Below are 27,568 nucleotides of genomic sequence, written 5' to 3' on the forward strand. Positions count from 1 at the left end.
CGCCGCTATTTGGACATAAAACGTAATTTTTAAAAAAAACCCAAAACACCGCAGATCCCAGTGTTGCATTGTAATCAGGTGTACAAAATCACAATCGATACTGGTCCAGCTAATAATGGCCACTAACGGGGCACCAATCAGAGGAGGTGTCATGAAGAAATGGAGCACTGAAAAGTTGTAGAATGGGACAGCTGCCCAGCAAAAAGATGTGCAGGAGGAAGTGACGTCACTAGTCCCACCGACGCCCTCTGGGTGTGTAAACTACTAAAAATCATGACAAAATCACTGCCAGAACACACGTTTCAGTCAGGCATTTCAACAAGCATCCCAGATAGCTGCGGTCAGCCACATACTAGGTTTTTACCTAGTCTTGTTTACCAAATATTATAATTTAATACGCGATTTGTCTTGGGTTAGTCGTATGTATTTTTCGACAAATTCAAGCAATAAATAATTCCATAAATAAGACCATATGTATTGAAAACAATGAAATTATTTCCGAAGCAATTAATCCATAGTAGCATGAATCTGAATATGGGGGAGCAACAAGCTTTAAGCTCTGAAGGAGGCGGCTGGGGTGGGGAGGTGAAGCTGGCTAACAGCTGATCACAGCTGGGGTTTGACTTTTGTGAAATAACGCTAGGCTTCACCAGTTTTAGAATGAGCTAACTATTTTTGCTCATTGCCAATGTGATGTCATTTGCTTTGTTTAAGGGCATTATCATTCATATGTCACCCATTTTGATTAAGAAAAACATACATAAAACACAAAAAGGAGGATTTTTATAAACCATTATAAAAAATTGATTCTTGAATGTTTGCATAATGTGCATAAAATCTCTGCTGCTGCAAAAGTTGATTTATTAAACTGGTATTTTGACACATTTCAAGTTAAAGAAATATTGCAGCTTCTGCAATTTGAAAATTGCAGCAGGCCATATTGCGATTTAATCTTACTTGTGATTAATTGCCCAGCCCTAGAGAGGGCCAACATTGCATGAAAACACAAATTAGTTCAATTCTGTTTCAATATCTACCAATACTTGGCATTTAATTCAATTATTTGATATATTCCAATGGTTGTAACGATTAAAATGCCCAGATGTAGTTTGGAATTTAATATTGTGTGCGGGATTCCTGCAACCCTGGCCCAAACTGAAGAAATGAACCTAATGCATTCCTTCAAACCTGCATCAGGCAATCAGCCAGTCCTTAATCCGTGAAGCAATAGCACAATGAGGAAGCGTACAGAAGTGTAATGAGATCAAATACTGGTGTATACAGCGACAAAAATCGCTTTCTCACCCATGTGAAAATACCAAAACAGGCTGTTGGATTTACTTGAGCAGGCATAAATAATCCGGAACAGCCAGTCCAAGTAGAGCATGTATGTAAACACAGAGTCATCACCAACCTGAAGTTGCATACTTTTATAACTAACAAACAGAAAGACAACTGAACCCCAGTCCAAAGAAGAAGAGTGAAAAAGACAAGCAGCTTGTAGATGTGGCAACAACGCAAATGTTTCTTTAATGTCTCATGCATGACATGTTCTTGAAAGCATCCTTTACAGATGACATTTACAAGCAAGGGACGAGCATGAGGCCGAATTGTGTTGACCTTTGACCTCCAAAATATAACCACTTTATCTGTTAGTCCAAGTGGATATTTTTGCTAACTTTGAAGTTTGTCAAAGTGGACATTCATGCACAGGTTGAAGAAAATTCCCTCAAAGTGTTCTTGAGATATCATGTCCACAAGTAAGTGGTGAACATGAGCCTTGATCTTTGACCTCTAAAACCAGGTCAGTTCATCCTTGAGTCAGAGTGGACATTAATGCAAAGTTTGAAGAAAACCCCTCAAAGTGTTTTTGAGGTATTTGTGTTCACAAGAATGGCCCAGGTTGATGGTCAGCGTGTAAAAATTATGTGTCTGGCCTCAGTAGGTCATGGTGGCATAATGATAAAACTAAAGGCTTTTAACACTAAAGTCTTTACATCTAACATGAACAGCTGACTGTATACATACTGGAGGTAGAGGTGTATGAAGTTATATTTGTGACTCAATTCTGAGTGAGCAATGGGAAAATTTGAGCACAGAAAAAAATACTGTGGGAGCACACTAATCATATTTTGAGGAAAAATTCAAATTGAGCAAAAAATAAATTTCAGGTTGAGCAACCAGGAATCTATTCTGTCCTCGGTGTCATTCTCAAAACAAAATACACAAAGCGACAAATAGTAAAGTTTCATTATACACTGTAATATCACTTGGAAATCATCGTGGGAGATTTTCAACAGAACAAAACTGCTAAGGAACATCCTGATGATCCCCAAGACTTTTGGAGAAATATTCTGACGAGACAAAAGTGAAACTTTCTGTTGGAAGGTTACATCTGGTGTAAAAATAACACAGCATTAGATTAAAAGAACATCATGCCAACAGTCAAACATGGTGGTGGACTGAAATCCAACTGAGATGCTGTGGTATGACCTTAAATGGGCAGTTATTGCTGCCAAGGGTGGAACAACCAGTTATTAGGTTCAGGGGGATATTAATTTTTCACACAGGGCCAGATAGGTTTGGATTTTTTTCCCCTTAAAAAAATTAAATGATCATTCAGACACTGCATTTTCTATTTACTTGGGTTGTCTTTGTGAAATATAAAAATTGGTTTGATGATCCGAAACGTTTAAGAGCCACTAAATCCTGGTTAATTCAACAACAGATTAGCTCTCATATTTGATTTTCTGTAACACTGTCACTGTGTAATGTGTCCGTAGTGTCTTACGTTGTACCCCAGGGATGTCAAACTCAAGGCCCGGGTAGAAAAATCCGGCCCGTGGTATACCCAGTTATACCCGGCCCACCAGGTCATATGATAATTTAAGTAGAACTGGCCCACCAGTATGAGGTCTGCAGATTTCCTCCAGCATAAAAATATAAACTCAACCTGGATGATTTATAATTTCCTTGTTAAGTCATAAAGATTAGAAAAAAATGAACAGTAAGAATATTTTGATAAAAAGTCAGGAATGTAGGAGAAATGTGTGTTTTCTCTATATTTTCAATGTTGCACCTCACAGTTATGAGTAAAAGTTATGGTTTTTGACTGTTTATTTTATAATTTAACTTTTTCAACTCATAACTGTGATCATATTTTCGCCTTTTAGATTCATAATTTTACATTTTCAACCCTACTTTGTCCTTTTAAAGTCATGATTTTGATGTTACCTCATGTTTTGATCTTTTTCAACTCCTAACTTTGACTTTTATCTCATTTTTTTACTTTAAAAAGTCGTGATTTTTGATTTCATTTCACATTCTGACTGTTAAAACTCATGAATTTAAAAGTTTATGTCATATTTTGACATTTTAACTCATGATTTGTATGTTTATCTCATATTTTGGTTGTTAAATGTCATGATTTTGAATTTGATCTCAATTTTGCTGACCATTTCAAATCTTAACTTTCACTTTTATCTCATATTTTGACCTTCAAAACTCATGATTTTTAATTGTATTTCATATTTTGACTTTTAAAAGTTATGATTTTGAAATTTATCTCAGATTTTGACCTTTAAAATTCATGATTTTTTTATTTCATTTCATATTTTAACTTTTAAAAGTCATGATTTTGAAATTTATCTCATATTTTGACTTTTAAAAGTCATGATTTTGACTTTGATCTCATTTTTTGACTTAAAAATCATGGTTTCAATATTCTATCTCATATTTTGCCTTTTAAAAACATTATTTTGACTTTAAATGTGTTTTTACCTTTAAAACTTGCAAGTTTAACTTTTTTGCTCAGATTTTGAGTTTTTAACTTATCATGTTGACCTTTTAATCTCAAAATCATCTAGGTTGACACTCAGTGGTTAAATATTGACCCTGTTAGGCTCTCAGGTTAGACCCAAATTCAGAATCCTGCCCCTGCTGTGATTGAGTTTGACTCTCCTGTTGTACTCAGTTCACGTTTTTCCTTTTTTTCATGAACTGTTTTTACTTTTTATTCTCATAAAAGCCCTTCTATGGACTGGTGTTGCAAAAATAGCATTTGCTATAAACTCTATGATATTGCATGGGATTGCTGTTTTCAGTTGTCTGTGTATCTGTCCCTACAAAAATAAATTTAAATGAATGAATATATAATGCCTGAAACTGAGGTATTGCAGCCACTCTTCTCTCAGTCTGGGACAGTTTCAGGCTGGCTTCCTGTTAACGTGCTGCTTCATTTGAGAGACAAAACATGCTTTATTGTCCTCTTCTGAAGAGTTGACCATGTATTTAAACCCAAATGTAAGGGATATTGATTAATTGTAATTTCAACATAAAGAATTGTGATAATATCATATAAAAAACATATATCATGGATGTGTAAATTAAATATATAACTTTGACTGCAGTTCAATTTTCCATGACAACACTGATAACCACAGTGGTGATTTCCTTCTGGATGTGATGTTTCTGATAACCTTTAATGTCACTTTTCATGCTTAAAAACAACAAATGTTTGGTTTTTCTTTGCTTCACTCACCTAGAAATAGACGCCATAATAAGGGGAGCAGGTTTTGTTAGGTAAACTCTGGAGGTGAGGTCGGCTGAACCGTGAATACACAATGCCTTGCTATTTAAATGTCGATTTTTATCAACACCTGCTCATTCATACATTGTGATTGGTAGGATACTCCAATGATAATTTCATAATTAATCAAATCTGTGCTGATTTTACTCAAGTTTGATGATTGAGGGCCAGCGTGAGGAGATATGTACTATCAGCCAACAAAAAAACAGAGAAACAACATTTTGAAGTTGGTTCTTCTTTGTTTTTTCCTCTACAGCAGACGTTTCCAGTCAGCCAGGGCCTGAGCTCCAGCGCAGGTTTGAGCTACACACCTTACCTGACTCCCATGTCCCACAGCATGGGCCTGGTGCCCACAGACATCCTGCCAAGCACACCCGTCATCGTCCCTGGGAGCCCACCCGTCTCTGTGACTGCCGGCTCCTCCTCCAACCAGAAGCTGCTCCGTACAGACAAGCTGGAGGTGACACAGCCAATCACAGTCCTCCTTTCACCAAGCTGAAACTGAACGTCTATTATATTATGGAAGTATAATTACAGCAGCATTTAACCATAATTTTGAATGTAAATGAGAGCCACTAGATGTATAGTACTCATTAGTATCAGTCAGAGCTCAAGAGCATTTATAGTATGTTAAGCTGGATGTTGAGCTTTTGATGCAAATGACCAAAAAACAAGTATACGACTAATTTAGAAAGCAAAAACTGCTAATTGATATTTGGTATTACATTTGTCATAGAAATTGATTCCAACTTATTGAATATGCTTCCTAACCTTTGAAAAATTCAGCCGATTGTTGTAATGATGATCTAAATAGAGGCTTAAGAAAAAAAAAACATGGCTTGAATCTGTTTCCAGATCAAATATTTGATGAATTAGATATGCTTAGTAGTTGTTTTGATAAACCCAAATCAGAGATTCAGGCTCATAGAAAATAAACTAATGAAAATGGGGGTCCCATGCAGTATGGACAATATCTAAAGCTATGTAATGGTGTTCATTTTGGCAGCTATTTTTAATTTTAGTTTTTAAATGAAATGTCTTTTAGTTTTAGTCACATTTTAGTCATTTCTATCCCTTTTAGTTTTAATCTAGTTTTAGTCAACAAAAACTCAAAACATTTATACTAAAATGTAATGTAGTTTTTGTCGGACATTCAAAATCCATTGTATATCTCCACTGTGGGTTAATCTGTCATTATACAATGCAGTTTCAGCTATTCTGCCTCTTAGCTGTAGAAAGCAGGGACCCCAGGTTTGGCAGAGTGCAGAGAACACACCATGGTTTGGTTCCAGATTCAGGCAAGATAATAAATGCTTGGACTAAAAGTTAAGACTAAAATGTGAGTACATTTTATGGACTAAACTAGACTAAAATGTTTTGATTTTTCGTCGACTAAAATTAGACAAAAAAAACCTAAAAGGCTAGAAATGACTAAAATGTGACTAAAACTAAACTGCATTTCATTTAAAGACTAGACTAAAGCTATAATTAAAAATAGCTGCCAAAGTTAACACAATTGAGTGACTTTAAGTGGAAACAAATATATATATATATATGTATATATATATATATATATATACATATATATATATATATATTTTTTTTTTTTTTTTACTGTGCTAAGGGATTATAACAACCAATCTATGTTGCACTAGCTTGTTTAGATCTACTTTAGGCAGAGATCTTTAGCCATAAAATATGCACATGTCAACATCAGTATAATTTGTCTCGGTAAGATAGCACAATATGGTGGCATTGCCAGAGCTGACATGCACTACAGCAAGTCTGTGACAGTTATCAGTGTGATAAATAAGGTCTCAAAGTAAGCTATACACATATTAGACCACAAAGGTTTTGTGAGTAGCTATTTATTTTTTAGATTTTCTTTAAGAAATCAAAAGACTAAAGGGTAAACAAATCATTTTTTATCAGGCTCCTCAGTGATTCTTCTTTACCTCGATTACCCCAGAACGTATCGTGTAACCCCTTACAGAAACAATTAAGGATTGTATCAGAAAAAATAATCAAAAACACAGAAAAGATGCAATTACAGTGATTTAAGTTTGAATGTGATCAAACTGCCAGACAGGGACAACTACATCTGTCTGTGTCTGCCCCCTGGCAACAGCTCTGAAGGAGAAAAAGCTGTGATTGTGAAAGAGTGCATAAAGAGGAGATTATTTTTCCACCATGTTTATAAAGATAAACAATAATCTCCCTAAGACCTGGAGGTGCTGCGTAGGTGTGTGTCTGTATGTGTTTTTCTCCGGGAGTGCTATCACTTAGCAACTGAATGAAGTTGGCTTTAATGAAACAGCGTCCCTCAGAGACACAGAGCCCACACACAGCCTGCGCGTGTGTGTTGTTGTGTATTTTAATGTTGTAATGTTCACAGTGCATCCCAGAGTGCAAGTCAAAAGAGGATCCCCCTGTGATTACATTCAGGCCTCTTTACCAGCTAAACACCAACTGGATCAGTAATTCTCCCGTTATTAAGCTTTGGCACACACTGCATGGCGTTGAGGTTCAAATCTTATTTTATTGTCTTTATTTAAACAAGGATGGAGCAAGTCTGGAGCAGCAGGATAAAGTTAAGCCTTTGAACAATCCACCTACACAAGCAGAGCCTCCCTCTGTTTGCAGTGGTTCTGCTTCAAATACTATTTATATCATGACGTTTATTTTTCTCCTCAAATACTCATTATGAAAGTTCTTCACAATATTCACATTTACAACTGCTTTGCAAAGTCTGAACTATAGGTCCAAACCTGTACTACTAAATGAAAATATTACGGGTCATGAAAAAGCCTAAACTTCATATTGAAGCCTTCGTGTTTCTCATTAAAGACCTTTCCATTGGACTTTTTCTCTTTCTTTCTTTCATCTGTTTCTTTCTTTCTTTCTTTCTCTCTTTCTTTCTTTCTTTCTTTCTCTCTTTCTTTCTTTCATTATTTCTTTCTTTCATTATTTCTTTCTTTCTCTCTTTCTTTCACTCTTCTTTCTTTCATCATTTCTTTCTTTCTTTCATCATTTTTCTTTCTTTCATTATTTCTTTCTTTCTTTGTTTTTCTGTCTTTCTTTCACTCTTTCTTTCTTTCATCATTTCTTTCTTTCTTTCATCATTTCTTTCTTTCTTTCATTATTTCTTTCTTTCTTTGTTTTTCTGTCTTTCTTTCACTCTTTCTTTCTTTCATCATTTCTTTCTTTCTTTAATCATTTCTTTCTATCTTTCATTATTTCTTTCTTTCATTCTTTCTTTCTTTCTTTCTTTTTTTCTTTCTGCTATTTTAACAGCAGATTCAACAGGGGGGTTCCCTTAGACAGTCCTGACAATGTGCTTGAAGTCAGCGTTTTAAGTGGATAATAATAAGTGCTGGTGCTCCCTTTATTTAAAAATAAAATGCTATATCTTTTAGCTGTTAATTTGTGGTCAATAGGTACATTACTGTTAGTGGTTCATACTCCTAGAATTCCTGACACTTGCTTCCTGATTTCCTGCACTATCCACTGCCCTGTCCTTTCACTGATTACGGAGAGAGAAAAAACAGGAACTGTAAAAAAAAAAAAAAAAGCATAGATGTCAAAAATGTGAAGATTGATCATTTGTTATCAATTTTAAATTTGTACTCTTTATGTAAACTTTTTTTTTTTGCTCGGATCACATATTTTTGTCCTCAAATGCTGATTTTGTTTGGTACCGAATACGTTTTGTTTGAATCTTTCTGACACAAATTTAATTCCACAAGTTGTGTCACTGGACAGAACTGCCTTCTTCTTTTGTTATCTAAGGGCAGTTTGCAGACAGCTTTCAGATGCACGGCAGCCGCCGTCTAGTGACAATGATGCATGAAAACCAGAAGCCAGCAAAAATAATGCAAAAAAGATAGTTATAAATGAAGACAACATATATGTATTTATATATATATGTATTTTTTTATATATATACATATATATATATATGTGTGTGTGTGTGTGTGTGTTTAGAAATATTGACTTCAAAAATCATTGCCCAGTCATTGTGTCACCTTGAAAGGCAAGCATTAAGTCTGCAGGGCATTTTAGACTGAACCTTGTGTAAGCTCATCAAAAATCATTCATCCCTAGCTGTAAGCATGTAGCATTTTAATTGTTTTGTTAGTTACTGTAAACATCCATACATTGAAGACACCGTGATAATTGCATTGACAGCAGATTTGTGCTCTTTCACAGATAAAGATCAATGCAAAAGTGAGCTCCCCTCTCACTGCACTGTTACATAAATCCTAATGTCTGTGTGGGAGGTTTCCTATGATCAAGTATGAGTTTAAAAACAAAAGTTTGGTTATTCTGCATTTTGTCTGAAAAGGCCTCAAGGCTTGTTGGCTCTTTATAAAGCTTTATGTATGATTATGCAAGAGCTAAAAAGTATGATACGTAACCCTTCGAGCTCCAGCAGCACGGATCCGTGCCGCAGGCACACCCCTTTGTAAATGGTAACTTTTGAACAATAACTCATAAACACTAACTTGTTTTTCCTGTGAAATCTCTGTGTTGTGCCTTTCTATGTATGTTATTCATGGATTGGTAGCTCTTGCAGAAAATTTTCTAGTGAGCCCAGAACTTGATTGACACCCAGGGTCTCTGAAGACAGGGCTGTCATATACAACAAAAAGTGAAACGGTTCAGAAAAACGTTAATAACTTTTGAACCATACGTCATAGACACTTACTCATTTTTTTCCTCTGAAAGCTGACTATTTTTGCCGTTCATTTCTTACCCTCGATGTCTCCATAGCCCTTAAGGATGCCGTTCTAGCGAGCCCGGAACTTCAGTGACTTTTTGGGGTCTTCAGAGATTAAATCCATGGTGTTAGATCCGATTATAAACATATCTTGTCTATTTTTAATCCATTTTTGATTATTTACTTTGGCTTTTTTTGGTGGATAGCGCCATATTTGTCGAGGGCAAAGTTGACATGCAATGCATTGTGGGAGTGGTAGTTGACCAGTTGCTTCTCTACTGCTTAAAGGAACAGCACAAATGAATCTAACTGCAAAAAGGCGCATGGACATTTTTTGTATATATGAAGATATTTTGAAAACCCTTAGTCACTGAATGTTTAATTTTTCACCGTTTTGTCCCCAAGGGATAGGAGAACAAGTCTGTGTAAAGAAAATTCTTTGTCACTATTGTTTGATGTGTGTTATCAATAACAATCTTTTAGTTTCAAATTCCGAATTGTTTTTTTATTTTGTCTTTAGAGTCCTAAAACTTTTTCAAAATTCAAGTGACATTATTGTTGTAGATATATTCTTAAAGCCCAGATTGTCCTGAAAAAAAAGATGTATAGAGCTTGACTGTGCACCACAGGGTTAATGTTTTACAAGCTTTTTAAGACAAAAAGTCCAGACGAGACATGGTAGTGAAAAAAATAGCTGTGAGCTCTAAGGGTTAAGGGTCAAAAATCTGATTTTGATGCCTGAATTACTTTGTTAGAAGTTTGAACATGCATTACTTTAAAAGGAAGACTATGAATAAATGGAAATAGATTTAGCTCACATTAATTCTGTGTCTCCGTACAAGTACTTAAATCTTTGTGCATCTCAGTGTTTATTTATTTGTTTCTCTCTTTTTTGCTTGTACTCATCTGTGTGTCCGTCTTCATCTGTGTGTGTGAATCGGTTTCCTCCATCCCCCGGTCCCTCCCACTTCCAGGTGTGTCGTGAGTTCCAGCGGGGCAACTGTGCCCGCGGTGAGACCGACTGCCGATTCGCCCACCCGAGTGACAGCCCCATGATCGACACCAGTGACAACACAGTTACCGTCTGCATGGACTACATCAAGAGCCGCTGCTCCCGTGAGAAGTGCAAATACTTCCACCCGCCGGCACATCTGCAGGCCAAGATCAAGGCAGCCCAACACCAGGCCAACCAGACAGCTGTGGCCGCGCAAGCTGCCGCCACGGCTGCAGCCATGGTGAGAGCACAACAACACACTAAACACACATTCTTGTCCAAAAAAATCAAATCTGCTTGTTTAGACACATCAGTTATGATTCAAATAAATTCAACTTATCCCTGCCCTTGAAATTTTTAGACAATCTCAAGAACTTTTCTCATACCTAGTTTCCTTCTCCGCCACGTGATCATATAAACATGGATCCCTTATATCTGCTATACTTTTTAAGCATTAAAAACCAAAAATAAAATGAGTTTCAATGGTTTGTCAATATTAAAACCCTCCAAATGCACATACTACAGTGAGACAGTGAGGCCACACTTGTGCTGTTTGTAGTAACGATTCCATCATGACGACTCCACAGATCTCATAGAAACATGCAATAAAATGTAACTTTAGAAGAAAAACAAATACAGAGGACAATCAGTGTTGTCAGCTGGCTGCCCTGGTGTGCGATATGTTCTGCAGTAAAAAAAAACATCAGGCATCACCGTTTGATGACCCTTCCCGTTCTGCTCAGTCTCACTGGCCACTTTGTCACAGGAAGCCTGATCTGGAATCCTGAATATTACCTGTTTGATATGTAAGTTAAAGTCAGTGATGCTCCAACTAAAGTATTCCTAATAGCATGATTCACAGTTCCTTTTAAAGCCCCGATATTTACGCACTTGTGACATTTTGACTTCACTTTGAATGTTGTGGAGACTTAAACTGGGGATGAAGTGAATCCCTCCTTCTGTGCTGGATTCGGAGGGAGTCACAGAGGCATTACAGAGGTAAAAATGGGATCAGTGGAGCCAGTTGGGGAGCGCAGTACTGTGTTTATGTCTGAGCATGTCTCACTATGTATGTTTCTGGAGCCTCTACTGTGTCCTGCTTTCTCATTGTCCCACAATGCCATGAAAGAGTGGTTCCCAACCTATTTTGCTTTAAGTGTAATGGCAACAAAAGGGTCAAAATATAACATCAATCTTATTTTTCTTTATTGTTAAAAATAGTAAATTAAAAGTCGCCCTAAACACAAATGTTCTTACCCAGACACCTGTGTATGAGGCAGACAGAGCCTTGCTCCCCCCCGCAATCTCTGGCACCCCACAAAGGGGAGAATGGAGACTTGGTCATCAGTATTAGCTAATCCCATACAATCACATCCATACCCATTTACACGTGACCTGTGTGGGCAAACTGCACCTACTGTGCTACAGTAATGGCAATATCATGTTGTTGCAGTATGACCCGAAGGCAGCAGGGTTGTGTTATTGCACAGTTGCAGAATCTCACCGTGAAAAATCTCAGAAAATTAGTTAAAACAAATAGAAAAAAAGGGTTGTTATCACAGAAATATTGTGCTACTGAAAAGTATGAATATGTACAGCACTCAATTCTTGGTCGGGGCTCCTTTTCCATGAATTACAGCAGCAGTGGGGCGTGGCATGGCGGTGATCAGCCTGTGGCACTGCTGAGGTGTTATAGAAGCCCAGGTTGCTCTGTGGATTCTCTGTGAGGTTTAGGTCAGATCAGTTTTCTGGCCAATCACGCACAAAGATACCATGGTTTTTAAACCAGACATAATCATGTAATTTATGCCCGTGTCATATTTATACCGTTGTTGCTGTGCATTACATTCGTACCAATACTATGACAGCATGATATTACGTTCTCCTGTCCATCAGTTCATGGTGCTTTTTGGCACTGCAGGATGGTGATTGAGCACAACCCAGCAGGAGCTCCATATATGCAAAATCAAATGTGCACAAACACAGTGATGGCTCTGATGATCCTATATTTGCTCCCCCCTTTACACCCATGTGACATTTATGGTAAAGGCAAAACATCACAGGAGCATAAATATCTCAACATCACAACAGGACTATGAATTTGGTTTAAGTTTGTATCATTTTTAACGGTGTCTTGACAACATTTGAAATGCTTTAAACTCTTAAAATTCACTACTGGCATTGCAACTTTTCCAAACTCGTTCATTTTGAGCCTTAAAAAGCCCTTTGAAAGCCAGGAGGGACTGACTTTTCAAAGCAAGAGCTTGTAAGGTCTGTATGGGCCTATTGAACCCATGAACAGGACACCTTGAACTTTCTAATAGGACCTTATCCTTTGATAAAAATGGTAAGGGAGGTTTTTTATGACATAGAATAAGGTTTTATAGTTAGAGCAATGTTACTCAACCCTGCTCAACCAAAGAGCCAAATTGTTGAAAAACACCTTTGCAAGAGCCACAATGTAAGTGGTGAAAAGTGGCAAAAACAACTTGAAGTAGCAAAACAGTAAGTTAAAGGTGGCAAAAATGGTCAAAAAGGACCAGAAATGGGTGAAAATGGGCGAAAATGGGGAGAAAAAGGTGGAAAAAGGGTCAGAGAGTAGCAAAAATGGGTGAGAAGTGACAAAAAAAAAAGTTATAAGTAGCAAAAAATAGTCCAAAAGTGGCAAAAATTTGGCAAAAAAAGCGTGAAAAGTGACTAAAATGGGCAAAAAGCAGTCAAGAGTGGCAAAAATGGGCAAGAAATAGGAAACAAGTGGTATTTAACGGCTAAAGATAGCTTAAATGGGTGAAAAATGGTGGGAAAAAATGGTGAAAAAGGGCAAAAATGGGATAAAAGTGGTTAAAATGGGTAAAAAATTTGCTAAAACAAGTGTCAAAAATGGGCAAGAAGTAGGGAAAAACATGGTTTTTAACGGCAAAAGGTAGCTTAAATGGATGAAAAGTGGCAAAAAAAAATTGTAAAAATTGACAAGAAGTTTCCCTTTTTTAAGGTTTTCTGTGGGAATAATATTTGAAATGAAGACATAAAAGAGCCACAAATAATCACAAAAAAGCAACATGTGGCTCCAGAGCCACGCATTGAGTATCACTGAGTTAGAGAAAAGCAAGTAAACCCATTATTAGTACATTCTAAAAACATCCATATAATCTCAAGGAATCCACTGTAACATCTGTGTTTGGACACAGCCCAACACTCCTTAAACAGCTTTTGCAATCTCTTTTTTAGCAATTTGAAACATTAAAGCTTACCACTAAATACACACAGCGTAACTATATATGGTTTCATTTAAATGACTTGTAAAAACATGCTGTTGATGATGAAACTAACAGTAACATAAAATGTGGAGCACTGCTTTATTACTGTATAAAAACATGCCCACCTCTGCTGGTTTATTCCAGCAGACTCTGAAGTACATTTCACCGACAATAGTGGCCCCAAAGCGAGGCCCTTGTACACAATAAACAGGCTTTAGCGAGACCTAAACACATCAGAATAATGCCGCAAGAACAATCTGTTATTATCTCACCGCAGTCTGCTTTTATTTTCCAATGCCCTTGACACATACAGAGACAATGTGCTGGCTCACCCCTCCCTCCCTTCCTCTTCTTCTCCCTTAACCCACCTCCCCACCCCCCTCTGCTCTCAATGATAAGTGCAGCCCTCTGCAGATCAGTGCAAATTGAATCAGGGATGGATGAGGACGTAGCATCACGGTGCACCCTCCTTTGGCTTAGTTGGAAAATTACCCTGACAGGAAGAGGAAAAAAAGGGAACAGTAACACAGACAAGAGCTTAACAAGTTTTTAACATATGTGTGGGTATTTTCAAACTAAATAAAAGTTAAATGATCGTGTTTGTACCAATATGTTGCTGTTGATTAAAGATGCAAGTCCTAATGCTCTGTGAAAATAGTTTTTACAGTAAGAAACAATAACAGTATAGTGTGGATTGACCACAAGATAGCTCATTCAAATGTTAACCTGAAACTGGAAATGACCAATTTATTTATTTATTTATTTATTTATTTCAGTTCAAGGAGCATTTACTGTGAAATCTGGTGTACAAGTCACACTGTTGATTAATTTTTCTGTTTTTCATCCAAACAGTTTAGAGTGCTAAGACATACAAGCTCTTTACTGTGTGCAGCTGCCACTGTCACACACTGCATGAGTCAAACCATGATCGAAAATCCTCCTTATTCACCGTGTACTGCTCAGTACATGCTAGAATACATAACAATACATACCACTTTTTAACCAATTTTCTTCCTAGTTAGGTCATATACCTGCATTTAAAGGTAACAGGAATTATAAGCCTTGTGGAAAACTGATTGGCTGAAAACACCCCCCAGTGAAGGAAACAAAGACAGGCAGTAAGCTCTGAGCTTCTTATAACAATCACAGCAGGCTGCAAGTTCAGCTAGCTGTGCAATCTCCACGCAGTGAAAACAAATGAGTCTAAAAGAACAACACATCTGTACAGAAACTGCACAGTGCTTAACAAAAAGATATTGTAATGCAGGAGGACAGTTTACACCCCCCCCTTTTGGAAACTACACAAAACAAAGTGTGGATTATATACTTTTTGTTTGTTCATGTCCTTAACATCTAAAAAGGTACATTTTTCTTTTAAGTATCAAAAAATGTAGAAAAACTTTGACTCGCTGTCTAAATTATGAAATTAATAACTTTTCTTTACAGCACTTGTGCTAAGGCAAACCTGAGAATAAACCATATATATATACAAAAACCCCAGCTGCAGAAGTACCCAAGAAAACGGATCCAATAAAATTAACCCAACACCAGCAACCCTGAAGAACCCAAGAACACATCACATGAATCAAAGAGACACATCATACGAGTCAATGAAACAGGTCTTAAGAGTACAGGATAACCCATACAAACCCAAGCAACAAAAGAACCCAACTCCATAAGTTAAGACCTAAGATAGTGTGGATCATTGATGCCTTCTTATCAGCTGACCGAGGTTCGCTTCCCAGCTATGGCAAAAACATTGTCAATATTTGTGTTTACCACTGTGATAAAGATTTCCTTTACTCTTAAATACCATGTATGTTTCAAAATGATCAAGTTTTCATTATTTTCACAATCAGTGGTAACAAATAATAGGGAAACTAACTGAAGGTGGGCCATTTTTCACAAAAAGATTTTTCAAATTTGACAATTAAGTTGGCAATATTTGGAAAGTGGGATGATCTGGCAAGGAGTGCACTTGTGCCTTGCCAGTTTATCCCACTTTTCCAAATATTGCTTACCTTTTTACCGTCTGCAGGAGTTTGTCTGTGATTTTTGATGATAAATTGTCCAATATGGGTTTTTAGAGATTATATTTAATATATATTTATATACGGTATGTATTAGGGCTTGGCAATTAATCGCAAATTAGATTAAATCACAATATGGCTTACTGCAATTTACAAATTGCAGAAGTTGCAATATTTCTTGAACTTGAAATGTGTCAAAATACCCGTTTAATAATTTTTTTTTTTTTTGCAGCAGAGATTTTTTTGCACATTATGCAAACATTCAAGTGTCTTTTTTTTTTTACAATGGTTTATAAAAATCTTCCTTTTTATGTTTTATGTATGTTTTTCTTAATCAAAATGAATGACATAAAAAAGATAATGCCCTTAAACAAAGCAAATGACATCACATTAGCCAGTATGAGCAAAAATAGTTAGCTCGTTCTACCTAAAACTGTTGAAGCCTAGTGTTATTTCATGAAAGTTGTGATCAGCTGTTAGCCAGCTTCATCTCCTCCATCCCAGCTGTCTCCTTTATAGCTAAAAGCTTGTTGCACCCCCATATTTGGATTCATGCTATTATGGAATAATTGCTTCTGAAATAATTTCATTGTTATAATGCACATGGTCTTATTTATGGAATTATTTATTGCTTGAATTTGTCAGAAAATACATGATTGACGTAAGGATATTCGCATATTAAATCGCAATATTGGGGGAAAAATCGCAGTTAGATTATTTTTGCGAATCGTTCAGCCCTAGTATGTATCATTTTTGTTTTTACTCATTATAAAAATTCTCTGGAATGACATCACACTCGAGTTGAAAGCTACTAGTCGGTAACTCGGGCTACAGAAGTTGCTCTGAGTTTCCAGGTCGGAATTCTGAGTTCAGAGTACATGAAATATCTGACTGGCAACTCGGAATTTCCAAGTTCCTAGATTAACTGAGACACACTCAAATATAGGAGAAATAGGATAAAAGTTAAAGGAAATAAAATTAAGAGTAAAGTTAATAGAATAGATTAAAACTAGACATAAAATGGCACTGTGCATGAAGGCAGAACTTTCCAGCAAAGCATGGTTTATATAGTAATAATTTTTGTTGTCCACATATTGATGCAGTTCGGACAGTGCTCTCTCTCAGGTAAAAAAATGTCTGAAGAACATTACATTCCTTTTTTTTTTCACCAATTATTAAAATGTTTTAGATTTGATCATTCTGAAACACAAACAATGTATACAAGCATAGCAAATCTTGACAACCTTAGTTTATGGAAATACATTGCCAATGCTTTTGCACAATTTAGACAGTGTGTACGAAGTATGCAAGCAATTTTTGGTGGTTATGAATGAAAAACTGACTAGGACTTGTACTTTTGTTACCTTGATATCAAACAGGTTTTAATGTGGTTTGGTTTTTACTAGAACCATATCAAAGTTTAAAATTTTGGTATTGTGATGACCATTTATTGCATCTTTACAGAAAAAAAAACATCGGCAGGATATCTTGTATTAACAATCAGCAACAATCGATGATGATAGATGTGCTGGTGGTCTAGTGGTTATGTTTGCACACCCTGAGTGGGTTAAATCCCGACCCGCTACTCTTTTCCCATGTTATTCCCAACTCTCTTTCTTTCCAGTTTCTGACCCTATCCACTTTCCTAACTACAGTCAATACTTGAAGCCCCAAGGAATAGCATTTTTGAAAAAAAAAAAAAAAAAAAAAAAAAAAAACTATATCTAGTATATCTAGACAAACCAAGACCTGACTTTTGTTGATATTGCCCAGCCCTAACGTAGATTCAGACAGGGATCCAGGTTTGTCATTGTGTCCTGATCGTGGCCCTCCCTTCTGTTTGTCTCTGAGTGGCTTCTTCTTCTTTTGAATAATCCTTTGGCTGCTAAACTCACATACCATGTACTGCGTCAGTGTGCTGACTGACTTTAACTCCCTCCATGGCATGGGCATGCTTTACGCGTTGCACATTCCTCTCTCTCTCATTGGCTGGCTCCATCACTGCTTGCTATCCCTTGTCCTTCCTCCATTTAAATCCTTGACACGCACTTTGTAGGAGCTGCAAAGAAGCAGGAAAATGACGAGGACTGGCACCCTGAGATATACTGTGGAATCAAAGATGTTTCCTGGGTATTCGGGCTGTGTTCTAACGGCTTTCAGTCGATATAATTCATATAAGCATGCAAAGGGACATGATTCAATAAACTGCAGTCAAGGAGATACTGTATATGCAGTAAGTAAAGTAAGTAGTAAAACCCTGATTTTCTAGAAAAGAACACCATACAATTCAAGGGAATCAAATGATCATTTTGAAGGTATCAGAACAGTGGGCTCTGCTTTTGCTTTTTTCAAAGCATATCTAACATAGCATAACTGTCTTTGAAAAATTGACACTGCTTTGAAAATCCATCATTTACCTATATGTGCTAAAATTCAACAGGGCTGTAATATCAACAGTCTAACAATACAGTAATGATAGAAGTATTATAACTTCATATATTGCATTTAAACTGATTCAATTCGACATTCAATAGTATGATGTTGTTTCTCTATATACAGTGCTTAACAAATTTGTAAGACCACCCTAACCCTAACCAAAGTAAGGTTTATGCCACAGCTTATTGTTATCCATGAATGTTCAAATTTACTGATTTACACAAAAACTGAAAAAATAGAAAAGCACATCAATATTTCTTGATTAATATGTCAAATTATAGTTATTTACTTGCATTCCTGAAGAGAAAAATGAGTTTTAGTGGTTAAATGTTATGCTTGATTCATTTCTGACTTCTCAGAGAAGCCTAGTGAGCCAGCTCAAATTTGGGTGAGCTCAGTTTGAAATTCCTCATTCCTGTTCAAAATGGTAAAACGTGGAGAGCTGACTGAAAATGAAAGAGTCTGCATTAAAGCACTTCATGATGCTGGATGGTCTTTGAGACAAATATGACAGGTGTTCTAATAAATCTGTAAGCACTGTAAGCAAAATATTTTCATGCAATTCTTTTTTGAAATATTCACATTGTTTTAAGGAATGACACACTATAAGCACGTTGTTTTAACTTTATATTCTCACAGCTTTACCTCAATAAGTAGTCAATGTTTCCATTGCATCCTCTTTACAGTCCACTCCTCTGTGTTCCACATACAGCCCTGTTTATCAACTTTACGAGCAGTCCTCCATTTACCGTCAGCAGATAGCAGCTACAGCAGAGGTTAGCAGGGTTAACGTTAGGACAATGACTTGTTTAGTCAGCACCTTTAATCCAATTTTCTTTTAGCCTTTAGCTTGGATCTAAAGCATTTTATTGAAACCTTTAAAATCTGTACTGCTGCACTGAAGCAAATATCATTACCCATAATTCACTTCTTTTTAACAAAGAGAGAATACGCTTAGCGTAGATAAGGTTACACATTACCTGATACAGTTACAGTAAGAAGATCCTATTAGAGAGATTATGCTGTTTTCACTTTGCCTCATTCTGCATTATCTGCCGTGCAGTGATCTTCCTCCACGCTGCGAGTTTGAATGCAGTCATCTTTTGCTTTTTGTGTCATTTTAAAAAGGCAGTTTTTTATTTGAACTAGCCATCAGATCATCAGCAATGCATTATCCCTCTCCTATAGGATAAAGACATGATATAATGGTAGAAAATCCACAAACATGAAGCAAGAGGCTTGTGCATGGACTCCACAGGTGCTGTGCTCATCATATCTTTCATCTTTTTTTGTCCTCTCAGCAGTGAAATCAAATATAAAGACATTTTAAAGATGTGATTTTAATGCTTTAACCAAAGTAATAAGTTGGCATAAAACACTGTTTAACTACCTCATAAAGCTCAAACTAATATCAGACTTTAAATTTATATCTAAACTCAGTATAACTCAAATATAATATTTATATATTATATTTCAAAGATATTGTACGAATAAACAGAGCTCCACATTCCCGATTAAACAATTAAGTTAAACACTTGACCTAAAACAAAATCATAACAGAGATAGAGTTTGGTTGCAATTTCTGATCATTTAAAACAACAAATCATCCCACATGTAAAACTTTCACTTGTTGTGTTATCTAAAATCTGCCTTGATATCATTACACTATTACAAATGTTTATCAAGGTTTTCAGTTCTAGTATATTTCTTTCATCATTTTAGTCTGAAATCTTTTATTTGTCATTGTCTTTGTAGTGTAGCAAACTTTTTTTAACCAAGGTTGCTGTGATTATTGTAGGGCTTTTTAATGTTAGAGCTTGAAAATATGGGATTTTTGAAGCAGATACCAGCAAAATAAGCAGAAAATAAATAAGCACTAATACCAATCCATCTGCAAAAGCCAGAAAAAGGCTCCAAATATACACTATATTGCCAAAAGTATTCACTCACCCATCCAAATAATTGAAATTAGGTGTTTCAATCACTTCCACGGCCACAGGTGTATAAAATCAAGCACCTAGGCATGCAGACTGTTTCTACAAACATTTGTGAAAGAATGGGTCGCTCTCAGGAGCTCAGTGAATTCCAGTGTACTGTGATAGGATGCCACCTGTGCCACAAGTCCAGTGGTGAAATTTCCTCGCTCCTAAATATTCCACAGTCAACTGTCAGTGGTATTATAACAAAGTGGAAGTGATTGCGAACAACAGCAGCTCAGCCACCAAGTGGTAGGCCATGTAAAATGATGGAGCGGGGTCAGCGGATGCTGAGGCGCATAGTGCGCAGAGGTTGCCAACTTTCTGCAGAATAAATCGCTACAGACCTCCAAACTTCATGTGGCCTTCAGATTAGCTCAAGAACAGTGGTAGAGAGCTTCATGGAATGGGTGTCCATGGCCGAGCAGCTGCATCCAAGCCATACATCACCAAGTGCAATGCAAAGCGTTGGATGCAGTGGTGTAAAGCACGTCACCACTGGACTCGAGAGCAGTGGAGACGCGTTCCCTGGAGTGCCGAATTGTGCTTCTCCATCTGGCAATCTGGTGGATGAGCCTGGGTTTGGCAGTTGCCAGGAGAACGGTACTTGTCTGACTGCATCATGCCAAGTGTAAAGTTTGGTGGAGGGGGGATTATGGTGTGGGGTTGTTTTTCAGGAGCTGGGCTTGGCCCCTTAGTTCCAGTGAAAGGAACTCTGAATGCTTCAGTATACTAAGAGATTTTGGACAATTCCATGCTCTCAACTTTGTGGGAACAGTTTGGGGGATGGCCCCTTCCTGTTCCAACATGACTGTGCACCAGTGCACAAAGCAAGGTCCCTCAAGACATGGATGAGAGAGTTTGGTGTGGATGAACTTGACTGGCCTGCACAGAGTCCTGACCTCAACCCAACAGAACACCTTTGGGATGAATTGGAGCGGAGACTGAGAGCCAGGCCTTCTCGTCCAACATCAGTTTGCTGAACTCACAAATGCGCTTCTGGAAGAATGGTCAAAAGTTTTGCGTAAACACATTCTTAAACCTTGTGGAAAGACTTCCCAGAAGAGCTGAAGCTGTTATAGCTGCAAAGGGTGGATCAATGTCATATTAAACCCTATAGATTAAGAATGGGATGTCACTTAAGTTCATATGTGAGTCAAGGCAGGTGAGCCAATACTTTGAGCCTTGGATAAAATCTCAAAAAATAAGAGTAATTTACATAAAATCCCAGTCCATGACCCCAACTGTATTGCACCTGCAGGCCACCATAGTCTGGGACGCGCCTGCCCCCAAATTCTGCTATTTCATGATGTGTAGTAGTTTATAATGAATGACGGTCACGGTCATGTCTGAGACACCACCAAACAGGAAGTCTACATGTCTGTTTGTCCTGCTTCCTTGATGTCCGTCACTTTGACTAATAAGAGCATAGAATACTCTGCACACACAGCAGTCAAGAATGTAAACATACCAAATGGCAAAGTGAAGAGTGGTTAATTGGTGCTGTGGGATGGAACTGTGAGACAGGGGAAAAGTTTGTGAAGATCTGGCAACAACATCCCTGCATTTATCTTGTCCAACATCAGTGTTTGACCAAACAAGTGCGCTTCTAGAAGAATGGTCAAAAATTCGCATAAACACACTTCTAAACCCTGTGCAAAGCCTTCCCAAAAGAGTTGAAGCTGTTATAGCTGCAAAGGGTGGACTGACGTCATATTAAACCCTATAGATTAAGAATGGGATGTCACTTAAGTTCATATGAGTTGAGGCAGGTGAGCTAATACTTTTGGCAATATAATGTATCAGTAGACATCTATATTAGTTTGCCTCTGTTTGCAATTAGAGCTCAAAAGTGTGTTGTCAGAAGTGGAATCTCTGTTTATTTTCTCCATAGCAGATTTGACTACTGGCCATAATATCACCTAAGGCCGGCCACACACTAGAAGATTTTTTTAATCTGAAATGATTTTAAAACCGTGAGAGACCACAGACTTAAGGACAATTTCCAAAGATTTTTCATCTTTAATCCTCTGAATGCACACACTAGACGATTCAGCCAGACTGTCAGACCACACACCTGCTGACCTGCCTACGACCTCGCACGATCATGCGACTTCAAAAAAAAAGACAAAACACGAATGTCTGTCGATATTGTCTTGCTGTCTCTCCACAACAGGCTGTCCTGGCATGTGTTGCAGGTGAAGCAAAAATCATAATAAAAGGGAAAGACTCGGGATGAAATCCTGGCTTAAATTCAGTTGAAGTTGCGTTCATGGTTGTGCACAGTGAACGTACGTATGATCTGGCTGTGACGCTACCCGATCTGCTCGCTCTCATTGGTTGTTGTGGGTACTCCATCAGAGGCACTATGACCTAGACTCGTACATATCAAATGTGTTTGATATTTACGACTCGGGATTTTGGAGGCTACGACGGGATTTGGACCCTAACCCTTAATCAGAAAAATAGTCGTTTGCAACAAGGCTCCCCTCGGGATATGCCCCCACGACTGTCGGGGGAGGCAAGTCTTGTCCAGAATCAGGCTTAAAATCCTGTAGTGTGCCGCTGCCCTAAGGCAGACTTAGTATGAGCTACAAGGGGAATAATGGTAAATGCTCCTGTCGAAGGAACACATTTGTTTACCAACCTCATTTTGAGACAAACATGATTTGTATGTGATCTAGGGGAAAAGAACTGCAGCATCCTAGAGTTTCACAGCAACATCATTGATTGGTGGAGCCTGCTGTTGCTATGGAAATGTTTACCACCCCTGCAAACCTCACCTGACAGCTGTTGATAACGGCAATACACACACCATACTCTAACACAAACAACAATATTACATTATTACAAACAATTCAAAAAAGTGTGAAAAGTTGTCATGCCCAATTAATTTTTAACCTGTCATGTCTGACAGACTTTTTCACATATCAATAGCATTTGGGATATATCTGGGAAACACCCCATAGACTGTGTTTGGGAAGGACAGAACCTTTCAGAAAAAATCTGAGGGATGACTGGGCAAACAGTCTTTCTGTTGCATTCATTACTGGCCAATCAGAATAACAAATGACACTGACCGGTATCAGCTTGAAATAGCTCTGCCTAATGACAAACATGGAATCTGGCCAATCTATCAGCTTGGCTAGGTTAATTAATTAAATTAATCACAATGGATTTTGGGATGTGTAGTTCCTTCACTTCCAGAAAAAAAAAAAATGTTAATGGATGATTTGAGTGGAGAAATTAACATCTGGAGCCAAAGTAGCCTGAAGAGTAAGCAGTCACTATTGAGCTCTTATACTCAAGTTTCTTGTGCAAAAGTGTTAATTTCTTCATATTTTTAGGGGCCTGGCCCACATCCCACCCTGGGATGTACAATATAGGATTTTTGCAGATATCATATATGCCAATGTTTACATATAAATGTGGTTCAGACCTACAACTTGAAACACATTATAAAATTTTAGGAACAAGGATGAATTAAGAAAAAACTCTATCTGACATGACCTTATTGGTTCCATCCTTAACTCAACAAACTTAGTCATACAAATAGAAAACAATTGACAGCTGATATAGGCTGATATTGACAGTCAATATAGACAATTTTTACAGCCAGCACAGGCCAACATCTACTGCCAGTTTAGGCTTATATTTATAGCCAATATAGGTTTACATTTAGGGCTGCAACAACAAATCGATCAAATCGATAAAAATTGATAATTAAAAGCATTGGCAACAAATTTATGTGTCAAATATGGTGCCACTTGGCATGGTGCGGAGCTGTTTACGTCACACACAGACGGCTGGTAAATTTCACTTTTGCTTAGTTTAGTTCTCTGATCATAATCTGATGATTAGTGGAAAAATTGAGTAGATATATTCATCATCAACCGTGTCTCATGATGGAGATGAGACGCTAGCAATCAAAAACTAGCTCGTTGTCGTAAAAACTCTGGCAGAACTTTAGTTTCGTTTCTGTTACGATGAGAGCCTGGATAAAAACAAGAGCGATGGACAGGCGTTCATGTAATCCATGATATTTGCCTCACTTTGTGTTCTAAATGTCCGCTAAAACAGGAGAGTGTAAGGAAAAAAGTGAGCTGCTGTCACAGGGCGACAGGAGCAGCTGTGTGGGTGTGTGTGTGGGTGTGTGGGGGTGTGTGTTTGTGTGTGTGTGTGTGACACAGAGAGGAGAGATAGTTTGTGTGCCTGTCCATGAGTGACAGTCTGACAATAAGTGTGAATGAACTAATGTTATCTTGTTGAATAAGTTATCATAATATCAATAACCTTAAGAGTACCGCCACCCCGGGAAAAAACATCCGATTCATCGTTGACTCAAGAAAATAATCATCCAATGAACTGATGATTGAAATCATCAGTTGTTGCAGCCCTATTTGCATTTACAGCCAATATAGGTCAACAATTACAGCTGATATAAGCCGGTATTTGCAGCTGGTATAGTGTGATATTTACAGTGTATTTACAGATATTTACTACCAATATGTTGGTGGACATTTGTATGTGGCAGGCTTATATTTGTAGGCAATAAAAGCTGATATTTACTAACATCATAGGTTGATATTTACAGCCAATATTGGCCAATATTTACAGTCAATAAAGGCTGATAATTATAGGATACATAGGCTGATATTTACAGTCAGTGTTGGTTTATAATTACAATTGGTATGCAGGTGTTTAAAGCAGACGTATCAGATGTAAATATTGGCAGAAATTTTCATCCTCAGCTGATATGGATAATTAACCTAAGCTAATATCTGATGATAACTTAATGCTTCCATAATTTTTTCTTTCATTTAATGAATTCATTACCTTTGAAATTTTTTTTGTTTGTTTGTTTTAAATTTAAAGACAGGCATCAACAACAACAACACATAAATGTAATATTTTGTGATCAATATCAGAAGAGTGGTTAAAAAGAGTTGTATATACTAAAGGTGATTATCACAGTTTAACTTTACTTTTGATCAGTTCCCCCCTTTTTCCCCCAAGTTTTCAGTAACCCCACTTAAACATTACACAGAGCCCTAAAAGCACCCCATGTTTTCAAAAGTAGGAAGATTTCACATGTAGAAGAAATGAATACCTTTACCTGGCCTTCTATTGGTCATCCTGATGAGCTGTGTTTACTCGACTGCTTTTTCCTCTTACATAGATGTTCACAAAGTTGATTTCCTTGTTCAGACATATTGACTACTCTTTCATTTCCCAGTGCAGTAGATGTGAAGTACATCCTACAGTTGATTCTTGCTTTTTTTAACCAAATGTTAATCTAGATGCTTTTTTTGCTTTTGTACTAATTCAAAAAGTAGCAATATTTCTTTAAAAGTAAACAAAACAATTTTTTGTTTATGTGCATGCCTATTGTTTTGTATGTGGTATACTTGCATTTTCAGATTATTTTTTGTTTTTGTTTTTTTCCTTCTCACCTATCCACAATGCAATGCTGTCCCCCATGACGCACCTCTGCTTGCTGTTACCTGTATGTTAATACGCTTGAATCCCATTGGCCCACTGCCATCATGTGCTCGCTGCCTGCTAATTAAAGACTCAATCGACTGCCAAAGCAATGAAGCGACCCCTCGAGGCAACTGTAGACCTGGTACTTGGACCTTTCACCTTTTGCTTTGCATGTAGCTTCTTTAATTGTACTCTAGCCACTCACAAAAATTTAAGTTGGCTCTTTTGTTTTTGTGAAGACTCTTAAAAGTAGAAATATTTATCATTTATGATCACCAGTGGCAAACCTAGATTCTTCTATACCTGTATTAACTCCAGTAATGTTAAATTAATCGCACTGTTTTCTTTAATGTGTTTGCCTTGCTATGGTGTAGTTTCTCATTGTCCTTGTGATAGTTACAGCAACTTTTCATGTTGTGCTGTGCATAGACTAATACAAGATTTACAAATACCTCTGCTGTGTTTGTAGACAGTTCAAATCGACTCTGCTTTTCTTCTGTCCTGTTTTTTTTTTTTTTCTTTTTCTTTTCTTTTTTGGATGGGCAGGCATTCCCCCACGGCGTCCTCCAGCCCCTACCAAAGAGACCAGCACTTGAGAAGAGCAATGGAGCCAGCTCCCTGTTCAACCCCAGTGTTTTGCACTACCAGCAGGCGCTGGCCAATGCACAGCTCCAGCAGCCTGCTTTCTTTCCCACAGGTAAGAGCGTCCTCCTTGATTGACACACAAATAGAAGCAGAGCATGCAGGGGTCCACAGACACGCACTCACTGGAGGTGCTCAGATAACCTTCATTTCATCATCTTTTCTTGGGTTGCTTGTGCTCTTTTACATCGTCTTTCACTGATGTTGTCATTTATAAAACCATCTCTTTTTGATGATGTTGAAGTTTTCCTCACTTTTTGATACACGTTATTTAATGATTCGTCCAAAATTACCAAAGCTTAACAGAACTAAACAAAAAAAGTGAATCTTGCATTAGACCACAGGTGTCAAACTCAAGGCCTGGGGGGCCAAATCGGGCCCATTGATCAGTCAAATCTGGCCCCCAAGGTGATCTCATATTTCTGTTACAACTGGCCCATCAGTCTGAGGTCTGTAGATTTCCTCAAGTATAAAAATTTAAATTTATCCTTGATGATTTAAGATATCCTTGTGAAGTCACAAAATCTGAAAAAGTGGAGTAAAAATATTTAGATAAGAAGTCAGGAATGTGGGAAAAGAAATTAATTTGTGTTTTATTTCACATTTTCAATTTAGCATCTCACAATTAGGACTCAAACTTAGGATTTTGACTTTTAATTTCATACTTTGAGCATTTCAACTCATGATTTTGACTTCTCATAAAATATTTTGAGCTTTAAGATTCATAATTCTAAATTTTAAGTGATATTTTGACCTTTTTAACAAATTGTTTTGTATTTTACCTCATATTTGCAACTCCGGACTTTGACTTCATAATCACATACTTTGACCTTTTAGACTCACAATTTAAAATTTGCAACTCCGGACTCTGACTTCATAATCACATACTTTGACCTTTTAGACTCACAATTTAAAATTTTGAATATTTTGACTTTTAACATCATGATTGCATGTTTTATTTTATATTCTGACCTTTTAAATTTATGATTTTGAGTTCTTTCTAATATATTTGCCTTTAAAAAACATTATTTTTCAATTTCAATTTCTTGTTTTGACCTTTTTGAACTAATACATTTACTTTTCTCAGATTGTGAGCCTTTAAACTTATCTTTTCAACTTTGTAAATGTCAAAATCATTTATCATCAGTGCTAAGTTTTTTTTTTCATATTTTATTACTGGTGAAACAAGGTTGACAGTTAATGGTTAAAAAGGTGACCCTGCTAGGCCCTCAGCTTAGTCTTGAATCCAGAATCCGGCCCCTGCTGTGATTGAGTTTGACACCCCTGCATTAGACTGATACTAAGCAAAGGGATGAATCCACATAAAATTACAAGCAAACTCCTGAACACTTGGTTCCTTCAGACGGGATTGTATTTACCTTGTTTATGAGGTGAGACCATATAAATGCCCCATTCGTATTGGTTTCACAATAATCAATAA

The 27,568-nt window shown here is 37.2% G+C and overlaps 1 protein-coding gene across 13 annotated transcripts in view; it reads left to right on the forward strand.

Moving 5' to 3' along the window:
- LOC121506183 (muscleblind-like protein 2a) overlaps nucleotides 1–27,568 on the forward strand; it is a 167,699-nt gene that overhangs the window by 113,309 nt on the left and 26,822 nt on the right. For 8 of the 13 annotated variants that reach the window (XR_005991624.1, XM_041781842.1, XM_041781844.1 and 5 more), the window contains exons 4-7: nucleotides 4,845–5,048; nucleotides 10,283–10,543; nucleotides 25,574–25,627; nucleotides 26,032–26,182. Coding sequence is in view for 12 of the 13 variants with exons in the window: in XM_041781842.1 (XP_041637776.1) it covers nucleotides 4,845–5,048; nucleotides 10,283–10,543; nucleotides 25,574–25,627; nucleotides 26,032–26,182 (670 nt within the window). In the remaining variant the exon portion in view is untranslated. The remainder of the gene's footprint in view (nucleotides 1–4,844; nucleotides 5,049–10,282; nucleotides 10,544–25,573; nucleotides 25,628–26,031; nucleotides 26,183–27,568) is intronic. The other 5 variants (XM_041781849.1, XM_041781847.1, XM_041781851.1 and 2 more) reach the window with 2 other exon arrangements.

The sequence above is a fragment of the Cheilinus undulatus genome, linkage group 24 (genome assembly GCF_018320785.1).
Source record: "Cheilinus undulatus linkage group 24, ASM1832078v1, whole genome shotgun sequence".
NCBI classification, from domain to species: domain Eukaryota; kingdom Metazoa; phylum Chordata; class Actinopteri; order Labriformes; family Labridae; genus Cheilinus; species Cheilinus undulatus.